This window comes from Ictalurus punctatus, chromosome 1 (genome assembly GCF_001660625.3).
Source record: "Ictalurus punctatus breed USDA103 chromosome 1, Coco_2.0, whole genome shotgun sequence".
Taxonomy (NCBI): Eukaryota; Metazoa; Chordata; class Actinopteri; order Siluriformes; family Ictaluridae; genus Ictalurus; species Ictalurus punctatus.
This window is the reverse complement of record NC_030416.2, coordinates 26,742,411-26,765,693: the sequence shown is the minus strand read 5'-3', so window position 1 is coordinate 26,765,693 and position 23,283 is coordinate 26,742,411. Positions and strand designations below refer to the sequence as shown.

General features: G+C 38.9%; 1 protein-coding gene across 2 annotated transcripts in view; it reads left to right on the top strand.

The window, feature by feature from the left end:
* The window catches only part of LOC108271260 (L3MBTL histone methyl-lysine binding protein 4), a 72,691-nt gene extending 51,451 nt beyond the window's left edge, over nt 1-21,240 (top strand). For both annotated transcript variants that reach the window (XM_017478711.3, XM_017478721.3), the window contains 3 exons: nt 13,877-14,046; nt 18,882-18,944; nt 19,674-21,240. In XM_017478711.3, the coding sequence (XP_017334200.1) occupies nt 13,877-14,046; nt 18,882-18,944; nt 19,674-19,829 (389 nt within the window). In that variant the 3' untranslated portion in view covers nt 19,830-21,240. The remainder of the gene's footprint in view (nt 1-13,876; nt 14,047-18,881; nt 18,945-19,673) is intronic.
* Nucleotides 21,241-23,283: the final 2,043 nt, after the last annotated feature.

The window sequence follows — 23,283 nt, the reverse complement described above, 5'->3', positions numbered from 1 at the left end:
AAACACACACTTCATGCTGCTACTACAGTGTGAGCACTACTGAGGTGCTGATCTCTGTATCTTTTTTTTTTTTTTTATCAGTTTAGTTCTGTAAATATCTGTATTCATATTTAAGCAGTGTCTTTAGTAGAAAGATGGAAATGCCAGGACTGTCAGTGTGGTCTTTGCTTTCTAGCTCTTACACTTCCTCTGTCTCCGCTACATCACTTGGGTTCATAGGTGGTCTCAGTGGTGGTGTGCAGGACTGTTTTTATTTCATCCTGATTGAGCAATTAATATTTTATATGAAAAATATTGAAAATATATGGCTGTATTTTCCCAATATATAAACAAACTAGTATCCTCATTTAATCCACTTGGACCCTGACCAGGTGCTTACTAAAGATTAATTAATTAAAGCTATAAAGGCATTGTGTGCATGTTAAGGAACATCGTCTTCATATCTGAGCACTTGCTTACGCCTGTATGAAAGTCATTATTATTATTATTATTATTATTATTATTATTATTATTATTAATTGGTTATTTTTTATTTTTTTTTTAATTTATTTATTTTTTGGGTTGCTTCTTGTGGGAGCGCATTCTCTATGCACACTTCTGTTGTGAAGCTTTCTAGCAATCTTCCTTAAAAATCACTAGTATGCCTTCTATTTGTATCTGTTTAGAGTTCATTCCAAATATTTGTTGTATTTGGTAATGTATAAGCATTTTATAAGCATCTTTAGATGTATTTAACAGGACATTTGATGGTAATTACATTTCTATGTACCTCTTTCTGGATAACAGTGTTATTACCTACATTATCAGTGTATTTGCACTGTAGCTGCCCAGAAAATGTCAATTTACCTAACGTTTAGCTGTAAGGCTTATGTAAACCAAACAAAAGGTTAGGCGTTACGCCAGTCTGTAATTTGACAGCGTTTATATATTGACTTCACAGGACAGCTCCGTTTATTTTTAAATGTAACTTCTTTGTAAGTAATGTACGTTGTAGTAGCATAGTAAATTAATTAATTAATTAATTAAAATAGAAAAGGGGAGCTGAATTAGCACCAATCTATAAAATGTACAGTATTTGTTGTAACATGGAAACTAATGGAAATGCCTAGAATGTAATTTGACATTACCTGGAATGTAGTGGCAGAGGAACTAATATAATGTTTATGCTTTTGCAGATTACAGGTTAGTTTAAGCCTGACCCATTTTTGGTTCAAATCACCATATTACACACACACAATTTACTGGAAAACCAGCAGAACTTTGCATATTTAATTACCTTCATACCTTTCCACATGAGTAATTACCTGTATTTTATGAACTGTGTATTATCAAGATCCAAGACAGAAGTTGGTACATGTGTGTTTACATATGTACATACAGTATAGCAACAACTAGCCAACTGCATATATCAGCAGCAGTTGTTATAATTGCGTAGAAAAGTTATGCATACATGCAGCTCTGAGTTGTGACTGAGCAGTACTCAAATTAATACTTGCGAATAATAACAATGAATCTTTTATGACTGGAGCCAAGCATCCTGGAGGGAATTAGTTGATGGATTGTCAGGATTTTTCAGAAGCACTGCTTGGTTACTTTTGCTCCATGTCATTTTGGGCAGATCTTAACCAGGTAGTGAGTTGTTTTTGAATAGGAATTCCTGTTTGTATCAGAGATTTCTATTTGTCTGTTCTTTTCTCAATGAGATTTGTGTTCCGTTGGAATAGATGAAAAATTGGAAATCTGTGCTGATAGGAGCATCCTGTTTGTCATTGCTCGCTTGTGTTGGTTTTAGATAATTTGTTTGTAATACTAGAAAAAGTATTTGTAATACTGGGATGTTAATTGAGAGAAAGTGATCTTTGAGTAAATTCTAAAATGGTTAAATAATTAAATGTACAGCCAATAACTAGGGACGAGGATTTCACATGAAAACGATCGCTCATTTAGACCAATAGTTTTCTCATGATTTTTCTTGTTCTACCCGAGTCCATTTTATATATTGCGTTGAGGACTGCGACATGAAATGTTCCCTCCTTGTCATCTCCTTTTCGTCATAGTCTAATAGTAAATCCAGTAGACTTGAACTGTAGCCTCAGCTGGGAGACTGAAACCTTGAAATCCTTGACATTTCTCATTGATTTAGCTCTCTATGCCTCACATACATATTGAGTAAGCTGACCCTGCACTGCTTCACCAAACACAAACTCTATGATGAAGGCTGTCGGGGGTTTGATGTATGAAGCAAGGATGGTGTTGCCTTTTTTTTTTAAAAATTATTTATTTATTTATTTATTTATTTATTAAGATGATTGTAACCTCATGCTGTCAAGTTGGAGTCCATGTAAAATGTCTGCTATGAACCAAGAATCTTTTGAAACGGATAAGGATTTTTTTCATCATTACTTGATTTGTTTCATTACTTGGTCAACAAACCCTACACTCAATTCTCTTTAGAAAACTTAATAGGGCATGAACTTCAAAACTTTGTAATATATTTCAAAAGTGTCAGTGCGTGTTTAGCAAATCATTGTTGATGAAACCCCTTTAAAGTAGTCTTTATAATTACCATAACGTAATCAAGTACATATCAGTGAAACGTTTTGAATTGGGAGTTTTTGAAATTGCTTTAATAACTTTTTTTTTTATTTATGTTGATTGGCTTTAACTCTCTCTCTCTCTCTCTCTCTCTCTCTCTCTCTCTCTCTCTCTCAGTATTGCTCTCCTTCACCCACACTAAGCTCAGACCATTTCGTATTGTATAATAAGAAACCTTATATTATGTAACCTTTTCACGTCCTTTCTACTCGTATTAAAGTGTTTTCATATGTAAAAAATAATAGCAGTGAAATTCTCAAGTTGATGAAATGGAAGTAGATATATACTTGCATATGAGAGAAAGATTATATAATGTGGTATGACCTCAGAAACTCAGCTGACCTTTAGTATTGACCACTTTCAGTTATATGCTGCTTCAGTAGTGTACTGCATCATAATAGGTTAATGGTTTGAGTGATGAATCCGGCAGACTGGAAAAGTGGCCTGCTGATGGGGTTAAGCTGCTACAGTCTACTGGAGCATGTAACCTGCCACAAGCTCCTGCAATAATTTTGGATATTTTATTTATATTTATATATATATATATATATATATATATATATATATATATATATAAGTTGTTGTGGTGTGTGTGTGTGTGTGTGTGTGTGTGTGTGTGTGTGTGTTTTTTTTTTGTTTTTGTTTTTTTACACCTCTTTCAATAAAACTGAAGTGTACATATACATTTTAAACTGCAGTTTGTTTTATTTAGGTAAACAAATTGACAAATGCTTGCTTAAAGGAATAGTGTAATAAGAAACTTAAACTTATCCCCATGTACTCAATCAGCCCGAACTGAACTTTTATTTTGTTGCTTTTGGTTTGTGTTTTTTGACCGAGCTACACATTGCTAACAAGTGAAGCAAGAGAAGCTCATAGCTAACAGTTTATCATTGTCCAAACTGCATGTCTAATTTATCACACTCTAGTTTTCCACACACAGATGAAACTTTTGGTACTGCGCCCAGGTCTGTTGAATGCCACCCATTTATATTAAATTGCATTAAAATGCATTTTAATAATTATTACATTCTGAGCGATTACCACACCTTGTTCAAATTATAAACGGCTTGTGGTCAGAGAGGGGGGGAGAGAATGGGAGAGGGAGGGAGGGAGGGGGGAAAAAGTGGAGGGAAAGGGGGCTCGCAGAGAGCATAGGGTAAAAAAGAGTGGGGGGGGAGAATGGGAGGGGGAAAATGCAGAGGGAAAGGGGGCTCACAGAGCATAAGGTAAAAAAAAAAAAAGGCGGGGGAGGGATGAGTGGTAGGTGGCAGTTTTAAGAGACACAATATAAGTAAATAAATTTTTCTTACTCTGTAGGTCATATGGTCATGTGTATAGTATGTGGACACCTGACCTTCACACCCATATGTATAAAGGAGTCTCTGGTTGTAAGCACTTTGTAACAGTCACAGTATTTTTGTGAAGTTTATCAGCACAGGAGAGTTTTCAGGCCAGAGGAGTTTATGCTGTCTTTATCTGTAACATGAAAGCTGCATTTATGAGGGAGAGAGAGAGAGAGAGGCGTGTGAGAACAGGAACTAACTTGTCTCTTGGATGTTCCACAGCATTGAATCTAACAATAAACCCTTAAAATGCATGACCAGTAAACATTGTAATCTTTGCAAATCACTGTGGTAAAAGCAGAATAACACATTTCAGGCCTTGCTGTTGTATGAAAATAATGCTCTTTCAGGGGCTAGCGGTACTCCGCTTGCGTGTCATGCTGCATCACACACCCCCACAATGTACATTATTTTCATATAACAGCATGGTTTGTCTACAATATTCTTTTTAGATGAGTCCAGTTTTGTCCCTTTGGAGTAAATGTGCTTTATATAGTCTTTAAATATATTGACTGCCTACTGTTTACACACTGTAGTATTGGATTGCACTTAAATGTGACCCATCAGTGTTGAGGTTTTGGGGGCCAGTTTATTAAATGCCCTTGAGGATTAGGGTTACTGCTTAGACAGTATTTTCATTGTTCACTCACTTGGGAAGCCTCCAAGGCTCACTGCAGAAGAGCAAGCTGCAATTCTGGCTGGCCTTCTGGTAAGATCCTAAGAGGGGGAGGGGTGCATAGAGAGTGTGTGTGTGTGTGTGTGTGTGTGTGTGTGTGTGTGTGTGTGTGAGAGAGAGGGAGAGAGAGAGAGAAATCTGGATAAACACCTGTGCTGTGTGCATCAAGTAGGCAAGGGAATTGTTTCTGTTGTTCCATTAGTCATCCAGTGCAGTTTCTAGCCTCAAATTTGTTTCGCTTGAATAATTAATTTTAATCAATAGACATTATTATTATTATTATTATTATTATTATTATTATTGCTTAGGATTTTTTTTTGAATAGCAGCAATTTGGTCTTCAGTCCAAAGTGTGACCCTTTTTGTTCAGAGGTGTTGAAGGAGAAGGGAAGAACTGTCATGACCATACACTTCATATTTTCTGGTTGTCCATTCATCCATCCACCCAGCCACGCGTCATCCATGATGATCAATGGCATGATCTCAAGGATAAGTAGTTGAATATTTGGAGGATTTATGTGGAATTATTATAACCAGCAGCTGAATTAATTAGACTTTGGAATGAATCCAAACGGCTTCAAGGTCGGATCAAGGGCAAATATCTGAAATGGTTTTAAGTTAATAGCTACCTTCCTGTTTTGGAAGCGTATTTTAATGGTATTTCAAGCATACAGTTAGTAAAAAGAAGGACTAGACTTCATGGTGCTGGAGGAATCCCCATCAACACCATTGACGTTAGGTTCTAACTGTTTATATATGCTGCAGGCTCTACCTAAACGTTCAAACCTCCTTACTGTCTTCTCTTGGCTCTAGTAAGTCTCTTCTATCCAGTGACAAAAGGACAGTTGCAAACATTGTAGCGTAACACACAACAAATCGGGTATGTTTTGGGTGCTCTATACGATAGGGCTTATTAGTCACGGCCCTCTCTTGTGCAGTAATAGGTTGACTTTAATCTGACTTGACGTATTGTCTGATTCTGTTCTGTTTGCCAGATGGACCTACACTGAGCATGTGACACAACAAATTATAAACAGGTGCTTAAGTGATGATGATCTTTGTGACTATTACCATGGCAATGGTTTCTGTGACAGGATAAGCATGACAATGTATGCTTCTTTTGCATACACTGTTGTAATGTTGTACTTCTGGTCAGGGACAAACAGCTAGATATGAAATGAACAGGTCTGACCTGCCCTAAATCTGATGGTTTCAATATGAACAGGATAGTCCATGCCAAAAGCAGCACCTGAACATCATGACCCTTAACCCGTCAGCTATATATGATAAATCTGTTGATGCATGGTTCTATTTTATTTTCGATTATACTACAGTGCTGTTAATGGGTCAGAAGTTATTGATTGATTTTCTTTAACAGCATGACTCTGCTGTAGCAGAGCGTAAATGAATTTAAAAAAAGACTGTGCTGTAATTACACAGTGAAAATGCCATAATGTTATTCTCTATTTAGTACTTTTATGGAGTGACGTTATTTGAGATCCGCCTCAGTCCTTCAGCGTGTTTATAGGAATATATGCACAAGGACTGATCTCTGGTCTGATGATCACTACTGGAGAGTCCTCAAACCTTAAATGTGTGCATTTATAATATTCAGGGGTCACCTGGCCAGTCATGTATGCAGCCCCTGTGTTAATTATAGATCCTTGAACTGAAATGGTCTGTATATACTTTTTAAACATGCTTTCCCACACATCACGTCTCAGTGAGAACACTCTCTGTAGGAGTCTCTAATCCTCTGACAGACAGATCCACTAGCATGCAAACACACATTGCCTGTGTACTGACACACAGTCAGAGCCTGGACCCACTGCAGACATACACACACACACACACACACCCTCACACATGCACGGTCTCCCTCTGGAGAGCGCTTCTTGATGAGTCACGCTTTTTCTGGCTGTTAGCTTATTGCTGAGGGACGTTCGTGTCACTAACCCAGCCTGTCTCACAGCCAACCATGTGCCACTCTCGCTTTGAGTCTCCTGTCAGCAGCCTTGTTAGTGCTTCTTCCATTCGCACTAATGAAGAGGTGCAGCTAAAACTGCTGGAGGTGGTGTGATACTGGGTACAACCCCTTAGCTGACCTGATCACCTCACTGCCGTCTTTGGCTAGTCACTGCAGATTTGCAGAACCGAACCTCAAGAACTTGCTTACAGAAAAAGAACTCTTTGCTAAAGGGTGAAGGGGGGGGCTTTTTTTATTCGGATTTAATTGGTGTAGAAAAGTAAAGAAACTGTGGAGCATGGATTTATTGACGGGCATTAAGCTCATTTTAAACCTCGTCTTAAGGTTTCTGTATGTACTGAATATAAATTGTTTGCTTTGAATTGATTTGTGCAACACAAATGTTTTCCTAGCTGGTGCAAGTTTATCAGAGATAAATCGGCTTATGACTAGTCATTGTTATTTGTAATGGCTTTTTCCATACAAATTAATCATTCAGGATTATACACATGCTTGAGTTATTTGTCTTTGTCACTTCGTTTCACATTTATACACACTTCTATGGCAGAAGTTATGTTTAGTAGCATTGAATATCTTTAAGCTACATTTAAACTGTCTTCATTTAAAAATGTATCCGCTTGGTCTTTTTATAGAAACTTGGGAGCAGAGCAGCTCTGTTTGGGCTGGGTGTGGAGGTAATCTCCAGGCCAGAGAAAAACGTAGAAAGGAAAAAAAAAAAAAGTTTAACCCATCATCCAGAGTTAATGGTGTTATGTAATGTATTTGTCTTTTATATGGTTCTCCATGCTGAAAAGAGCAGTGGTGTGGTGAGTGGAGTGAGCAAACGCCCCATCATCTTCTCTCTCTTTTTGCTAAGTGAAGTAACATGCATCAGAGAATGTGTTCTTTCAGTTCAGTTCTTTTTAGGTCAAAATCAATGCAATACATAACATGCACTGGGAATATGGCAGCAAACTATCTCCCTTTCTTCCTGTATTCTCGCTGTATCACTCTCTTTACTTTCCTCTTTGTCTTCCGCTCCCTCATCCTTGCTCTCTCTGTCAGTCTATTTTAAAGTAGTGTCAAAAGGGGCTTTTAAATCCTGAATAGCAGAGACTTGAGTAAATAGTACTGAGACGTGTACGGTGGACTCTGTTACGTCCGCCAAGAACGTAATGGAAATGTAGACATATGGTGGTGCTTGAAAGTTTGTGAACCCTTCAGAATTTTTATATATTTGCATAAATCTGATTTATGCAGATATATAAAATTCAGAAAAATCAGATTTATGTAGATAAAGAGAACCCCATTAAACAATTGAGACAAAAATATTATACTTGGTTATTTATTTATTGAGGAAAATGATCCAATATTACATATCTGTGAGTGGGGCAAAGTATGTGAACCTTTGCTTTCAGTATCTGGTGTGTGACCCCCTTGTGCAGCAATAATGTTTCTGGTAATTGTTGATCGGTCCTACAAATCGGCTTGGAGGAATTTTAGCCCGTTCCTCAGTACAGAACAGCTTCAACTCTGGGATGCTGGTGGGTTTCCTCACATGAACTGCTTGCTTCAGGTCCTGCCACAACATTTCTATTGGATTAAGGTCAGGACTTTGACTTGGCCATTCCAAAATATTAACTTTATTTTTGTTTAACCATTCTTTGGTAGAACGACTTGCATGCTTAGGGTCGTTGTCTTGCTGCATGACCCACTTTCTTCTGAGGTTCAGTTCATGGACAGATGTCCTGATATTTTCCTGTAGAATTGACAGGTATAATTCAGAATTCATTGTTCCATCCCATATGCAGCAAAACAGGCCCAAACCATGATACTATCACCACCATATTTCCCAGATGGAATAAGGTTCTTATGCTGGAATGCAGTGTTTTCCTTTCTCCAAACATAACGCTTCTCCATTTAAACCAATAAGTTCTATTTTGGTCTCATCTATCCACAAAATATTTTTCCAACAGCCTTCTGGCTTGTCCACGTGATCTTTAGCAAACTGCAGACAGGCAGCAATGTTCTTTTTGGAGAGCAGTGGCTTTCTCCTTGCAACCCTGTCATGTACACTATTTGTTGTTCAGTGTTTTACTGATGGTGGACTCATGAACATTAACATTAGCCAATGTGAGAGAGGCCTTTAGTTGCTTAGAAGCTACCCTAGGTTCCATTGTGCCTTCGTGGATTATTACACGTCTTGCTCTTGGAGTGATCTTTGTTGGTCGACCACTCCTGAGGAGGATAACAATGGTCTTGAATTACCTCCATTTCTACACAATCTGTCTGACTATACATTGGTGGAGTCCAAACTCTTTATTGATAGTTTTGTAACCTTTTCCAGCCTGATGTTCATCAACAATTCTTTTTCTGAAGTCCTCAGAAATCTCCTTTGTTCGTGCCATGATACACTTCCACAAACATGTGTTGTGAAGATCAGACTTTGATATATCGCTTTTCTTTAAATAAAACAGAACTCACTCACACCTGATTGTTATCTTATTGATTTGAAGTCACCTGACTCTAATTTCACCTTCAAATTAACTGCTAATCCTAGAGGTTCACATACTTTTGCCACTCACAGATATGTGAAATTGGATCATTTTCCTCAATAAATAAGTGACCAAGTATAATAGTTGTCTAATTTTTTTAATTGTGTTGTCTTTTATCATCTTTTAGGACTTGTGTGAGAATCCTAATGATGTTTTAGGCCATATTTATGCAGAAATATAGAAAAGTCTACAAACTTTCGAGCACCACTGTAGACCGAGGGCTCCCACATGAACTCGGGAACATGTGGCCTTATAGGGCTCTAAAAAACATGCACAGGTATTATTGAAAAAATGCAGTGAGTATTGTGTAGAAACCTCAGCTGAGGGAGAATGCGGTATTGACTGAGGTCTTCACAACTCTGCTATCCTGCTCAGACTCCCAACAACACTGGACTTTGCTTGAACCCAGCCAGGATATTTGGTTTTGAGTGGCTCCGAATTCTTGTAGTGCAGTCCTTAACCAGACAGCCATTGCATTATGACAATATTGTAAAACTGTGCAGGGAATATCCATCAAAGCATGGGAATAAATAAAAATAAAATCCCACATTTAATCCCATTTTATGATTTACAACGTTCGTGTTGTTCGCGGTCAGGGTTTATAGATCCAAAGACCCAGAGCCTACCTTGAACACTTGTGTTCAGTGAGAACACACCCTAGATTGGGCACTAGTTCATCACAGGTCACCACACACACAAATTTACACACTAATTCATGCCAAGGCGATTTCGAGTAACCAGTCCACCTACCAGCATGTTTTTCAGAGGTGGGACTAAACCAGAGAACCCATGCAAACCTCCACAGAGGCAGTAGTCTGAGGACAGGATCAACCGAAGGACACTGGAGCTGTGAGGTGGTAACACAACCTGCTGCACCACTGTGCTGCCCACTTTTGCTCATTAGCACTTTGGAAAATAATAGCAGTTACGAAACATAAATACTGCATAAACTTTTAGTAGCTGTTACTAATGAGTTTAATTCTCTCATAAATCAGTTCAAATACTGCACAATAAACTCCATAACAGTGGCACGGGTAATTTCAACAGCCATTACACCTTTTTAATAGGAGCCATTGTGGATCTAACGTTATAGTTGGTGTAAGCAGAGTGAGGACATGCCTCAGTTTTGCATGAAGCCTCATTTGCAGTATCTGTGGTTTTAGTGTTTGCTTGGGTGTGAGTGCAGAGCCATTAGTTGTCTTCTAACAGCAGGAAGTGAGGAAATGGGCACTCTTTTGACATTCAAGGGGTGGGGGAAATGTTTGCATCTCTTCTTGGAGCCATTGCATTGTGTTTTGCAAGTATCTGCTGGAAAAAGCAAACAAAATATTGTGTTGTGACCGCAGTGAAAGTCTGTGTATATGAAATATTCTGTTCAGTGTGTGTGTGTGTGTGTGTGTGTGTGTGTGTGTGTGTGAGTGAACAGAGTAATCTTTGGTTTATTCAGTCTAGAGACCTTTTGGAGGCTAATACTTGTTGAATTTATTGACCTTGATCTGTACATTTTTCCATGGTAAACACATTTACTATATGAGATCAGAATAAATTGGTGTTGGATTGAATTGGGAACCACTGGTCAGTTTAAACGGAGCTCTAAATTAACCCCTGATTAGGCAGAAAATAAAATGTATATTATTCTGTTATACAAGTTACATGCATATTTGTAGATTAATTGTTTAATCATATAAAATGTAGTACTTTTGTAATTGTTTAATATCATGGTCTATTTATTCACGATGCTCCTGCTTTCTATTAAAGCACGTGAAAGCATTTAATCACTCTCGCATCAACATTGCTTGTACGGTTATAGTCCGCTCATTTGTATCGTCATATGCAGAACGCACTTCTCTTCGCGTCTTCCTCCAGCCCCCCCCCCCCCCCCCCCCCCCCCCGTCCCCCATCCTCTTTCTTTTGCAATCTGATTTCTGTTGGAATGGAGCCACTTGGGATCTCTCTTCTCTCTTGCTGAGGGGAAAATCACCCAGAGACTATCAGCACCTCTCGCAAAAATGTCCCCACAAGGGTAGAAATATCTGACAGTTTTGACATTGTGGGGGACAGTTTGCTGGTCCACATGAGGAAAACCTTTTTTTTAAACTGCAGCTTTTCCACAGCCATCTGTAGCCGGGAGCCGAGGGAGTAAAACTAGCCATGCTGTCTGGGTGGGAGGGATGGCATACTGTCTCTCCCATGTCAATCACAGTGACGCTGGCCAATAACCGGTTTCTGTGAGTTCAAGATTGCAGAAGAGGGTAGATCACACGTTCCTACGAGTGTCGTATGATAGGAGACAGCTGGCTGGTGGGGGGAATGTGCAGGTGACAAATTTGGGGAGTAAATAGTGGGCAAACAAAACACCAGAGTTTTTAAAAAATAAAATAAAATCTGCAATCAATGAGGTTTCTTTTTAATTACCAAGGTTAAGATTAGGGTTGAATTTAGGTGCTGGTATAGCATTAAGTAACTTCATTTAATAAATAAGACAGTAGAAGATCCTGTGTGTGTGTGTGTGCGCGCTCTAGCCACAGATGATGAAGTGTGATGGCAAGTTGGCTCTGAAATGGTAGCATATGTCGTGTGTGTGTGTGTGTGTGTGTGTGTGTGTGTGTGTGTGCGCGCGCGCATCACCAAGAGCTTGGTTTTATGATGCATTTGTATTATTTGCATTAGTGGGTAAAGCTCGCTGTGTAATATTTCTTAGGCTTTTCATGCCAAAAATCCAGCCTGTTATGCAAATTTTATTCATACCACTTCTGTACATCTCCTCTGACTTCTCAAAATCTCCCAAGTCTCAGTAATAAATAATATACAAGTAGTTGCCTGTTAATATTTATTTATAAACATTTTAACCACTTTGAAACACAAGTCATATAAATGTTATGGAGAGAGATTTGTAATTAGTAATTACATTTCCTTCATACATACAGCAGTACATATTCAGCACTGAAATACTGCTAAAAGTCTGATCAAGGACGCTTGGTCTCATGACTGAGGTAATGGTTTTAAAATCCCCTGTCAATTATCTGTATGGTGTGTCCTCCACTGAGCGACGTTCTCTAAACATCAGAAACCCAAAAATAAATAAATGTGATCTATACAGTGCACTGGTACACAGCTTCCTTTACTTCAAGCTGGTGTTTTTGAAGGTCACATTTATACGTCCATCTCAAAATTTGAATCCTCTGAGTTTGGGTGGGCCTCTCAGGGGAGACCGCTGTATTCAGATAGCCGAGACAGTTTCCTGTCCATGGCCTTATTTTACATCATGACTAGACTGCTTAAGGCTGATTTTGGAGCGACAGCGATTTATGGCACTTCCTGTCAGCTTGTTCTTGTTTGCTTATTTCTACACCTACCTGTGGATGTGTTTAATGAATATATAAAATAATCTTGTGACTGCTGTTGAATATTTGTATCACTGTTCTGTGTGGTGTTTTGTTCGGGGTTTCTGATTGGTACTCTCTTTACTGGCATTGGTTAACCCTGTTTGTTTTTGGGGGGTTTTTCCTGCAGGAGTTGAAATAATGTAAAACAAAACCCTTCCATACTAAGCTGTATATAGAGAATGCAATACTGTTAACAACTGAGAAACAGTCATTTAGATCCACAGTAGTCATACATGACCTCCAATATATTCCCTTTAAAATCTTTATATTTGTTATAGAAAAATAAACATGTTCTTTTCCATAACTGATTGATCGTACTGTATAGGTTTTAATTCAGTTGAGATTTTAAATGTTTTGTCTAAACAAAACTGGTCATTTTAAGTGATTTAAGTACTTGTCAGGTGTAATTTTAGAGCTAAATCTCTGAAGTTTAGTAAGCGGTACACTCGTGCCGTGACAGGAAGTAGGTCTTCCCTAAACTTGGTTTGGGGGGGGGGGGGCAAATGGGTATAACGGCATGCTAATTAAATTTTATGTGACAAATTTGACTTGGTTATATACAGTTTTACGTTTGTTCATCTCTGTATCTTCATGTGTGTAGTGTTGATTTGAATATAATAACTCGTTTGTGAGACGTGCAATCTTTCGGTGACGGCAGTGATTATTATCCTGCTGCAAACAGACTGTTTGCATTTTAGATTTGTTGAAGGAATGAACACGCCTTGCTGTCAAATTTGGAAGAGTAATTTCTCTTGCTTTCTGTTCATAAATTCTTTAGCTGATATTTATCAAGCACTGAATTACTCAGCCATGCATCCGTTTAGACAGGCAAAATAACTTGTATTTGGGTGGGGTTCAAGTCACTTCAACAAGTCACCACATGCTTGGATCCTGTCTAAACTGAGCCATCAAAATCAACAATCTAATTATATTTGATCATTTGATCAATATGTCTCTAGCACAGCTGATGCTTAGAGAAAGAATTCAGATAAACTGTTTATCCAATTCCTTATAAGTATCGGTTTATTTCCCCCTTTATTGGCCCATAAGTCATGCACTAAATTAGATGACATGAGGATTCTGCATCCCCGCAATCATCCCGTTGCAACCTGTTCATTTTCAGGACTCATTTAGCATCCTTTCTAGCATCTGAAGGAAATCGCTGGTGTTGGTTTTCTGTCTTTCATTTAAGCAGCACAAGATGCAGTCTGATGAGCACAGCAACATGCATTTGACTGGCATTAATAAAGCTATAAATCACTTTCAACTCCAATGTTTTGTTCAGCATATGCTCAGCAGATGTAGGCGCACAGCTGATGCATGCTATGTTTGTGTTTGTGTGTGTGTGTACAGAGAAAAACGTGGACAGTCTCCAGCAGGCCCTGCATCAGTCGGTCTTCCTGTCAGCCATGTCTGCACAGCCAGGTCGTGACTTGCCGCTGTGCTGGGAGCAGCACTGTAAACTCCTTCCCGGCGTGGCCGGGGTGCAGGCTAGCCGTGTCGCCCACTGGACGGTGGAGGAGGTAGGAAAACCATTTTAACACCCTACTTTTAAAACGCATTGTTTTCTTTCACTATTTCCTTAGAAGTAACTGCCATTTTAATAGGTATTAATGTAAGAGGCAACAAGACAAGAATGTCAGCCCATTTCCCCATTAAAATGTCAAAGAACAGAAATTTGCCAGGGCATTTAGACTTGACTTCTCACTGAGTTTTGAGGCAACAGGTTTTCTGTTCCATAACGTCTTATCTGTGTTACTCACAAATATGCTTCAGGTGTTGTAGATAAATATGTAAGGAATAAAACATGACCATGCATGCTGTTATAGCAAGATAATCAATGCCCGGGTGAAGTTGAAGTGTGTGTGTGTGTGTGTGTGTGTGTGTGTGTGTGTGTGTGGCCATTATTAATCCTTCCATAGATGTTACCTGGACTTCTCCTTACAGAATGCAAAAATATGTTTTAGTCTTAAATTATGGTGAATGTCCGTCATACAAGTCCCTTTGAATCAGCTGCTGTTGTAAAAACGATAAAAGCCAATGTTCAGTCGTTTGTGTTCACTCTTTTAAAACCTGTGATTTGAATGACAGTCGGCGCTATCGTCAGAGCTGCTGTTATAGAACATTAATCAACACCCTCTGACCAATCAGATTTGAGAGTTCAACGAAGCTGTGGTGTTTTAAGGAATTTTTAAAACCCTGGAATGTTCTTTAGCCATCTACTGCTCAGCTGTACATTCGACACGACGTATCCTGTCTCAATTTCTAATTCGGTTGAATAAAATCATCTGCCAAGCCATTAAATGTACCGTAGGTGTAAAATATGTACAACTCCTACACCGCTTAGTGGTTGCCTTGCCGTATTATCATCTCACAAATAGGAGTCTCAGGACTTCTTGTACTACTTGTAATTGCAAGTTATAAAACTGGCTTAAAGCCACAACATTCCAGAAGCATCTGAACAACAAACAACAATAATATGATGAGACTGCGACACTAAATGTATCACTGTTTTTAGCAGACTCCCTTTTATTCCCTTTCAGGTTGCCTTTGAGCATTATACACTGATTAGTGTCACAAGCCCCCTTTTCACATACATGAGTCTTGGGGGGTTTTTTGTCTCTTTTTTTCAGCTCCATGTAGTAATCTTCTGTTTAGACACATTCTGCTCTTGGTTTGTAGGCGTTGTTAAAAAATGCCATGCACACCATCTGCTTGGGGAAACCACTACAAGTCCATATTTAGCAAACACTGATGATTGGTTTCTTGAGCGTTGGTTGCTTCTTCAGCTGCACATACACAAAATGCTTTAACCTCGAAGGGATTCTGATGCACATGTAGCACAAACATTACACAAACCCCAAGCTTTAAATCTGTTGCATATATCGGTCCATTTCAACTGTTAACACAACCACAGCCAAGGAGAGGATGAAGGTTCTTTGTGATAGTAACTGGATATTGCGCACTGACTTTGCCAAGTCAGTGAGCAGGTCATGGTGGTAAACATACACTGTGTGTTGAAACAAAAGCTGTGCAAACAAATCAAGTCCTCAGTAATATCAGGTCCTCCATAACAGTGAGGGTGGTTCACTTATTTTTCACAACCCTGCTTCTTGTATTTTCTCATGTTTGTCATTCTGTAGACTTTTTTTTATATATATACACACACACACACACACACACACGGACCACTTAGAGCAGGGACTCTAACCGTGGGAAAGAATTATGAGGATGAGATGGAAAAATAGATATATAAAATAAATAGATTGAAGTAAATGGTCTGCACTTAAGTCAAAAGTACTGTACGCGGGCGGCCTGATTTTTCTCTACCGCACATACTTTGTACACGCAGGTCACACATGCGCTTTTAATTCTTTTGCAGTATTTAGTTGTTCCACAAGCTGGCAGCCATGACCCAGGGCCGTTGATTGTCAAGGTAGATGAAGGAAAAAAAACGGAAACGAGTGCAGGTTAGGAAGTACCTGCATTTGTGTAATTCTAGCCTTAAAGAGTATAAGGATTTGTATATGGGTGCTAACCTTGGCGAGAGATTGTGCACGACTGTGCACATACACTAGCGTACGCGTGAAAAAACAAAGTATATCAGAGGCTTTATATAACGCATTTTTTTTAATCTTAGCGGTTCTACAAAGCACTTTAACCCGTTTCTCATTCACCCATTCTCACACACACACTGGCATACCAATGGTTGCAGAACTGCCATGCAAGGTGCTAGCTTGCCATTTGGAGCAACTTGGGGCTCAGTGTCTTTCCCAAGGACACTTCAGCATGTGGAGTCATGTGGGCCGTGAATCAAACCGCCAACAATTCGTGGACAACCCTCTCCACCACTGGAGCCTCAGCCACGTAAAGACTGTCTCGGACCTGCCAACCTTCATGTATTTTGTGTAGGGGCTCCAGAGTGGATGAGCCATCTATCCATCCATTTTCTGTACCGCTTATCCTACAAATGGTTGTGTGGGAACCTGGAGCCTATTCCAGGAAGCTCGGGGCACAGGCCTGGGGACACCCTGGATGGGTTGCCAACCCATCACAGGGTACAATCATACACTACGGACAATTTATAGATGTCGGTCAGCCTACAATGCACGTCTTTGGACTGGGAGAGGAAAACGGAGTACCTGGAGGAAACCCCCGAAGCACAGGGAGAACATGCAAACTCCAGCCACACACGGCCATAGGCAGAAATCAATCCCCCAACCCTGGAGGTGCGAGGCAAACATGTGCCCCCAGCTGTGTTTAATTCTCCAAGTAATGTTATGACTCATGCCTAAAGATGCACAGATGGTTTCTCAGTCTATAATCGTCGTCTAGTTTGCCAGCTTGTTTCCTGTTTTTATGTATTTATTTATATATGTACATTTTACACAAAGTCAGGAGCTCTTGTAGGATATCTTATAGGTTTTTTCCGGCCTAGTTGGATTGTCACGAATATGACACTTCTTGCTCCTGCGAACAATTTGTTCATATCCAGCTTGATTAATGGTGTAATAGATGTACTTTTGCAGGTCAGGTTTTGCAAACAATGTAATACAAACAGCACAAGCAGTTTAAACTTGGAATAGTTCTACTGAATTGCTTGCCATTAAGGGACAATGTAGCCTAATTAATGATGAGTACAACTTTTGCACGCTTAAAAGCAACCAGAGAAGTGTGTTTATCTGTTGTGCTGAGGGCCATACAGCTGTATCCATATTTAGATATGTGCAACATCCGTCAATTCCTGTTGGGATGTACAGCTTCATCTTTCCTGTGGCTTTGCAGCTGGAGGTGTATGCCTTGATCAGCATTTCTGTGTTAGTAGCCCAGCAAAAGTTCACTACGAGTTCACTACAAGTGTATTTACACTTTGATGCTGCTGTTTGCTTTTAGCACATCAGGCTAAATTGTACTGTATGAAAACGCTTTAAGGTCATTTGGCAGCAGCTGAGGTAACTAATGCATCTGGCATCCAATCTTGTAAGTGTTGCTGAAATCTTATGAAATATAAAACGCGTAATTCTTTGAAAGGTACTCCTAGGAAACTATTGGGCGGGGATCTTCTTGGAAAAAGTAAGCCTGTATATCAGTTCTGATGAATGTTAAATATCTTTTGAGAAGCATTTCTGTTTTATCTCCCTAGTAACATGCTGTTTTCGTATGGCAAGTACAATAACCTTCACCACTCCTCCTTATTCTCCCAGTCCTTGTTTGAATATTAATGAAAGCCCATGAATAGAGATTTTCGCCGACAGGCTCAAAAACCCCCATCAGGCTTCATTAGCTGGCTACACGTACATCTTCATTATCAAAACTAATCCAACCTGTGCTGCTAGAGCTACATCATAATGTGCCTTGTGATTAATAATGAGCAGAGTTTAATTGCACTTCTTCTATTAAAATAACCTTAAATTTACTGTCCAAAGTAGTGAGTCTTTCTCCAGATCTATGGCTGGTTTGTCCATACAATAATCTCTTCTTGTGATTTAAAGTGATGAGCTCCATGTCCGTTATAATGAAGCGGTGTACGGTCAGTACTCCTGGCATGAATATCTCCGTTGTACTGAGGCTCAGAGTGAAGACCAGGCACTTTGCCAGTGGTGCTCCATGGCCCGTTCTGCTCTTCACAGAGGCTCTATTTGCCCCTATAGTCTCATTATGAGCTCTGCAGTAAGGCTTCTATGCTGCTAACTTCTTTGAACACTAGTTTTAATTTGTGCTTTTCCCTAGCCAATTAGCACCACAAGTGGTTTACACAGGTTGTTGGCCCTGCTGGAATAATACAGTTTGGGGATGTTAAGGTGTACAGATAGAGCCTGAGGCGGAACTGGGGCAAAATGAGAATCGCATTGATCTGGCATTAAAACAACGTCCTGGACATTTTTGAATTATGTATTTTTAATTTTCTAAACTTTTTAGATATCAAATTTGTTAGTACTCTGTTCAGTGTACATATTTCAAGGTGTGAAACTTTGTCAATACTGCACTTCAGCTTTTTCAGTTTTAATCCCGTCTTTCACCCTCCGTGCACGTCTCTCTCTTTTTCTCTCTCTTGCCACTGGCTTTCCGTCGCACTAATTGCTTATTCCTCCGTTGCTTCTAAATCCCCCCAACATCCGGATGTTCGAACATTGCTGACTATATATTCCGCTTTGCTGAGGAAAGTTGCTCAACTGCGTGTTTTGTCTGAAGCTATACTCTGGGAAAGAAAAGTAGGAAAAGTTTCAAGCACAGCCACTCAATTGTGTACTTCTTTTCTTCAAGTTGTGCTTGTGAAATGCTTCTGATACTTAATGCACAATATGCTGTGGTACTGAAAATCTGACTGCACAATGTGTCTGGGTGGATTTGTGTCTAGGTTGCTGACTTCATCCACTCTCTCCCAGGATGTGAGGAACAAGCCAAGCAGTTTAGAGAGGAGGTAAGTGAAAGTGACGTGACTTAGGCTTTGACTCTCTCTCAAGGTAGAGCGCATTCCACATCACTAGTGTTTGATTCACTACTTCCACTTCCAAATTAGTCTCATGAATTTGTTAGTATTGCAGGGTTTTTTTTTTTTCCTTCGTTTTTTTCTTGTATGGAGTATAGACTTATATAGTTCCTGAACATAGAGTTCCCTAGCAGATGATATTATACAATATAGTATAATATCATCTGCTAGGGAACTCTATGTTCAGGAAGTCAGGAAATCTTGCGTGAGTGGAATAAACAGAAGCTAGCTTTTTGCCACTGCACACTGAGTGTAAATCTCTTGGGGACGGAGCAGGGAATAGGTTCTTTTTATGGCTACTAATAGTCCAGGCTGTGTTCAATTAGAGAGATGTACATAATTTGGATCAAAGCTGGAACTTAGTATGCAGGGGCGGATGTGCAAATTAAAAGTAACTGTAACGATCTCCTTTGCAATACAGACTTTTCGTCTACGGTGATCAAACATATTTATATTATATAATCAAGAGATGCTGATTATTCCTGCAGTGCATTGAGGCAATGTGCATTTTGTTCTTGTAAAGTAAACAAGGAAGCAGTGTTATGTTTTTGTTAGAACACTTGGTATAATGAAAGACAAAGGAGATACTTGCTCTGTCTCTAAAAGTTTTGGTATTTTAACAGACAAAATAACCTATTCTGCTGCTTGTCCCTTTGCTAGCAAATCGACGGCAAGGCCTTCCTCCTCCTCACACAGCGGGACATCGTGAAGATCATGAGTGTTAAGCTTGGCCCTGCTCTCAAAATCTACAATTCCATCCTAATGTTCAAGCACGCTGAAGACAACCAATCAGCAAGCAGCGATACCAATACATGAAGCCCGGCAAATCTGACCCACTCCATCCTCTTACAAGCTTATGTGAATCTAAACGTGTACTGTATCGATGCATTCCAACCTCCCAACTTCCTGTCCCTTTCTTAGACTTAGAGGTATCTATAAAGACTGTCTCTTCAGGTTTGATTTCCTCAAACCTCTGACTTTCAGGTTCTAGTGTCTGTCCTCTGTTTGCTGACTTTCAAATCTGCCTTTAAATGTTTTCCCCGTGGCATAAAAGTAATGTTAAAATAAGCCATGTTCCAGTACACTTTTCCTCTTAGGCCTTACCCATCTCTCTCGCTCCTCCAGTAGCTTTCCCCTGACATAAAACGAACTGACAATCAACCACACAAATAAACAACATAGCCAGTTTTGGCAACAGGGGTTTTCTTGGTGAAGGTGCTATTTAATACAACCCACTAACAGCCATTGATATGTAGGTTTCAGTGATCATGTCTAGTGATTTAAAACCTGGGACACACCCTCTGTGCTTATTTTAGTATCTATTTTGTATAGATGATCTAATTTTCTCTCTTCCTGCTGATTTCATGATCTTTATTTATTGTGCAAGGACAATTGTGCAGCGTTGAAGGAAAGTTAATATATTGTATATTATGAATTTTTAAAAAAAAATGCCAAAAGGGTTTTGTTTTTTTTTTTTAAGATTTGAAAATGTTTATTTTTGTGATGTATTGTGCATTATCCCAGATGCCTTTGAGTGGTTATCCCAAATCTTTTGGATGAGTGTTCAAATTAATCAAAATTGCTATTGAGTTTTAATTTAAAATAGCTACAATACTTGAGTGTCATTTTTGAAATAAGTACATTCATGCTCTCATTTAAAAAAAAAAAAAAAAAAAAAAAAAAAAAAAAGCTTGCTAAGCTTATCAGCTTTAATTTTAGGTCATACCACTTATCAGATGACTTCTTCAAGCCTTTTATAAACTTGTATGAAAGATCAAATCAGGGAGATTTTCTGATAACTAAAAGCCTATTCTAATGCACACCTGTAGAAAAACAAAAACAAACTTCACATTCACTATCCGTTTCTGAAGTAAGTGGAAATCTAAGGTAATAAATTGCATCTTGCCGAGTTCAGTTCAAGTGTTAAGCATTGTAATTCAATTTTCTGTCTTTGTCATGTTTTTCATGTCTTCTTCTATTTACTTTGGGCCAGCTCAGCTGCAGAACACCAGGTATTTTGTTCTTATACGATATTTTCTCAAGACTACTGGTGCAATGCTACAGCAAGCTGGTTCAACCTCCAGCCTCCATTAACCAATTGCATCTGATTAAACTTTGAAATGTACTGTACATATTTCTTAATCCCATTTCTTACAATGAATTTCCTCTTTCTACAACACAATACATTCACAAGCGCACAACCCAAATAAATTACAAATGTCCTGTTGTCTCGCTCCAGTACTTTCTCTATGTACATGTACGCCACTGCAGAATCTTACATTTGTTTACAGATTACAAGCTTTAGGCAAGCAGACGGTTTCTGCTGTGATCTCTGAGCTTGGATAGAACTTTTACTCGTTAAGCAAGCTTTTTTTTTTTCAGTTGAGTAGTAATTACTGAAAGTCATGACATTCTCAGGGGGAAGGGGAACATCAGTAAGTGGTGAGTGGTTTTTGCCATATCCTCTATACGATTGCCGTCTTGTATCTCTTGACTGTGAGTCATTTCAGGCACCCAGCAGTGCTGATTCTCTTTAAAAGCCAAGCAGAGAGCAAGCTCGGAGCATTTCGCAAACACTTAAGAGGAGGTAAGGTTGTGAATTCCAAGGTGGTGGGAGTTTATTTATTGGCAGTGTTTAGAGTGTTGAGTTACAGTAGGAGATAGATAGATAGATAGATGGATGGATATAATAGATAGATTAAAAAATATTTTTAATATATATTAAATATTTTTTAAATATAAAAAAATATTTTAAAAAAACACTTATAAATCATAGTAGGCCATAAGGACTGCTTTTTATAATGTCTGAGCAAATATATAACATTCAGTTTGATTAGGGTTACTCCATAAGTGTGCGCTCGTTAAAACACTGTATAATGATGAGATTCGAACCGTTGTCAAATGTCATGAATTATGGAGTCGGAGTATGCTCTTTCCTTATGCTTTGAGAGAGATTGTACTGTCTAAAACTGCCTAGATTCAATCAACCACCAGAATTCCACCAATTATTTCAGGTGATAGCTCTCATGGGCAGCATAGGAAAGCAACTTTTCTTACACCACAATGTATCAGTCGATTGAGGACACTTGGGATGTGGAGGAAATTATGGAGATTTAAATTCAATGCTGAACAGGATTCAATGCTGTGCCACAAAATTACTTTCAATGTTTCCTGATTCCCATAGGAGACATTTGACCCCTCCAACAATAGTAAAAAAGTCAAAGTGAGATATTTAATGTTACGGGAAAGCAGCTCTGCAAGTGTGTAATTAGATTTCTGAATACAGTGAAGCCTTTTCTCAGAACACAACAGCGCATTAAAGCTGAAACAGATATGGCACAATGTTGGCTAATAGCACGTGATTTAAAACATCTTCCTACCTCTCACAGCAACAATTTATTTTATTTTATTTTTTCAATAATGCAAGTACCAGAATTCCATTTTCTTTTTCAGTTCTTTCTTTCCTTTATTCTCTCAGGTTCTTCAAATGTACAACAGATGCATAAATGTATAAGAGCCTCCCTGCATGTGATAACACCACCTGGAGTTACTGTAGAACTGCACAGACTTTATATAGACAAGGTCTTTTGTGTAATCAGTTTCATTGGCCAATCAGAAAGAGAGAACTACAGTATACGCTAGTAGAAAAAGAAGAGGTCATTGTCATATTAACATCTCTAGGTTGCAATTTCATTTATATTCAATCTAAAAATGCTTAACACTCAGACCATAATGTTATACTTATTATTTCTAGCTTGGTTATTTCTAGCTTTGGTTTCATATAAACATTAACACTTAAGCATGAAGGGTGGGAAAAAAGCATGCCGGTAGGTGGATTGGCTCAGCTAAACTGCCCCCTAGGTGTGAATGAGTGTGTGAATGTGTGTACGCATGGCGTGCTGCAATAGACGGTGTGTATTCCCATCCGACGCCCAGTTTTAGGCTCTGCATCCAGCACAACCTCAACCCAGATAAAGTGAGGTGAATTTCATAAGTTTTCCAGTGAAAAATTCAAGAATACCAATTTCCCCAGAAAATGCAGCAACCAATAAAATCGCAGCACTTTTTTCGGTTGCATGTTGATTAAACCTGGACCACTAATCTGAGCCTGTTTGTCCCATGGGCTCTAAGCATCCCCTTGATGTTTTAATCAGAGCTTATGCATTGTGTCTGTTGTGTACACTATGTGATTGCATGTAGGTGTCAGGGAACACACAAGTGGTCGTTTAGGTTTAATAAATCCCTTTGCTGCAGTGAGAGAATGGATGCA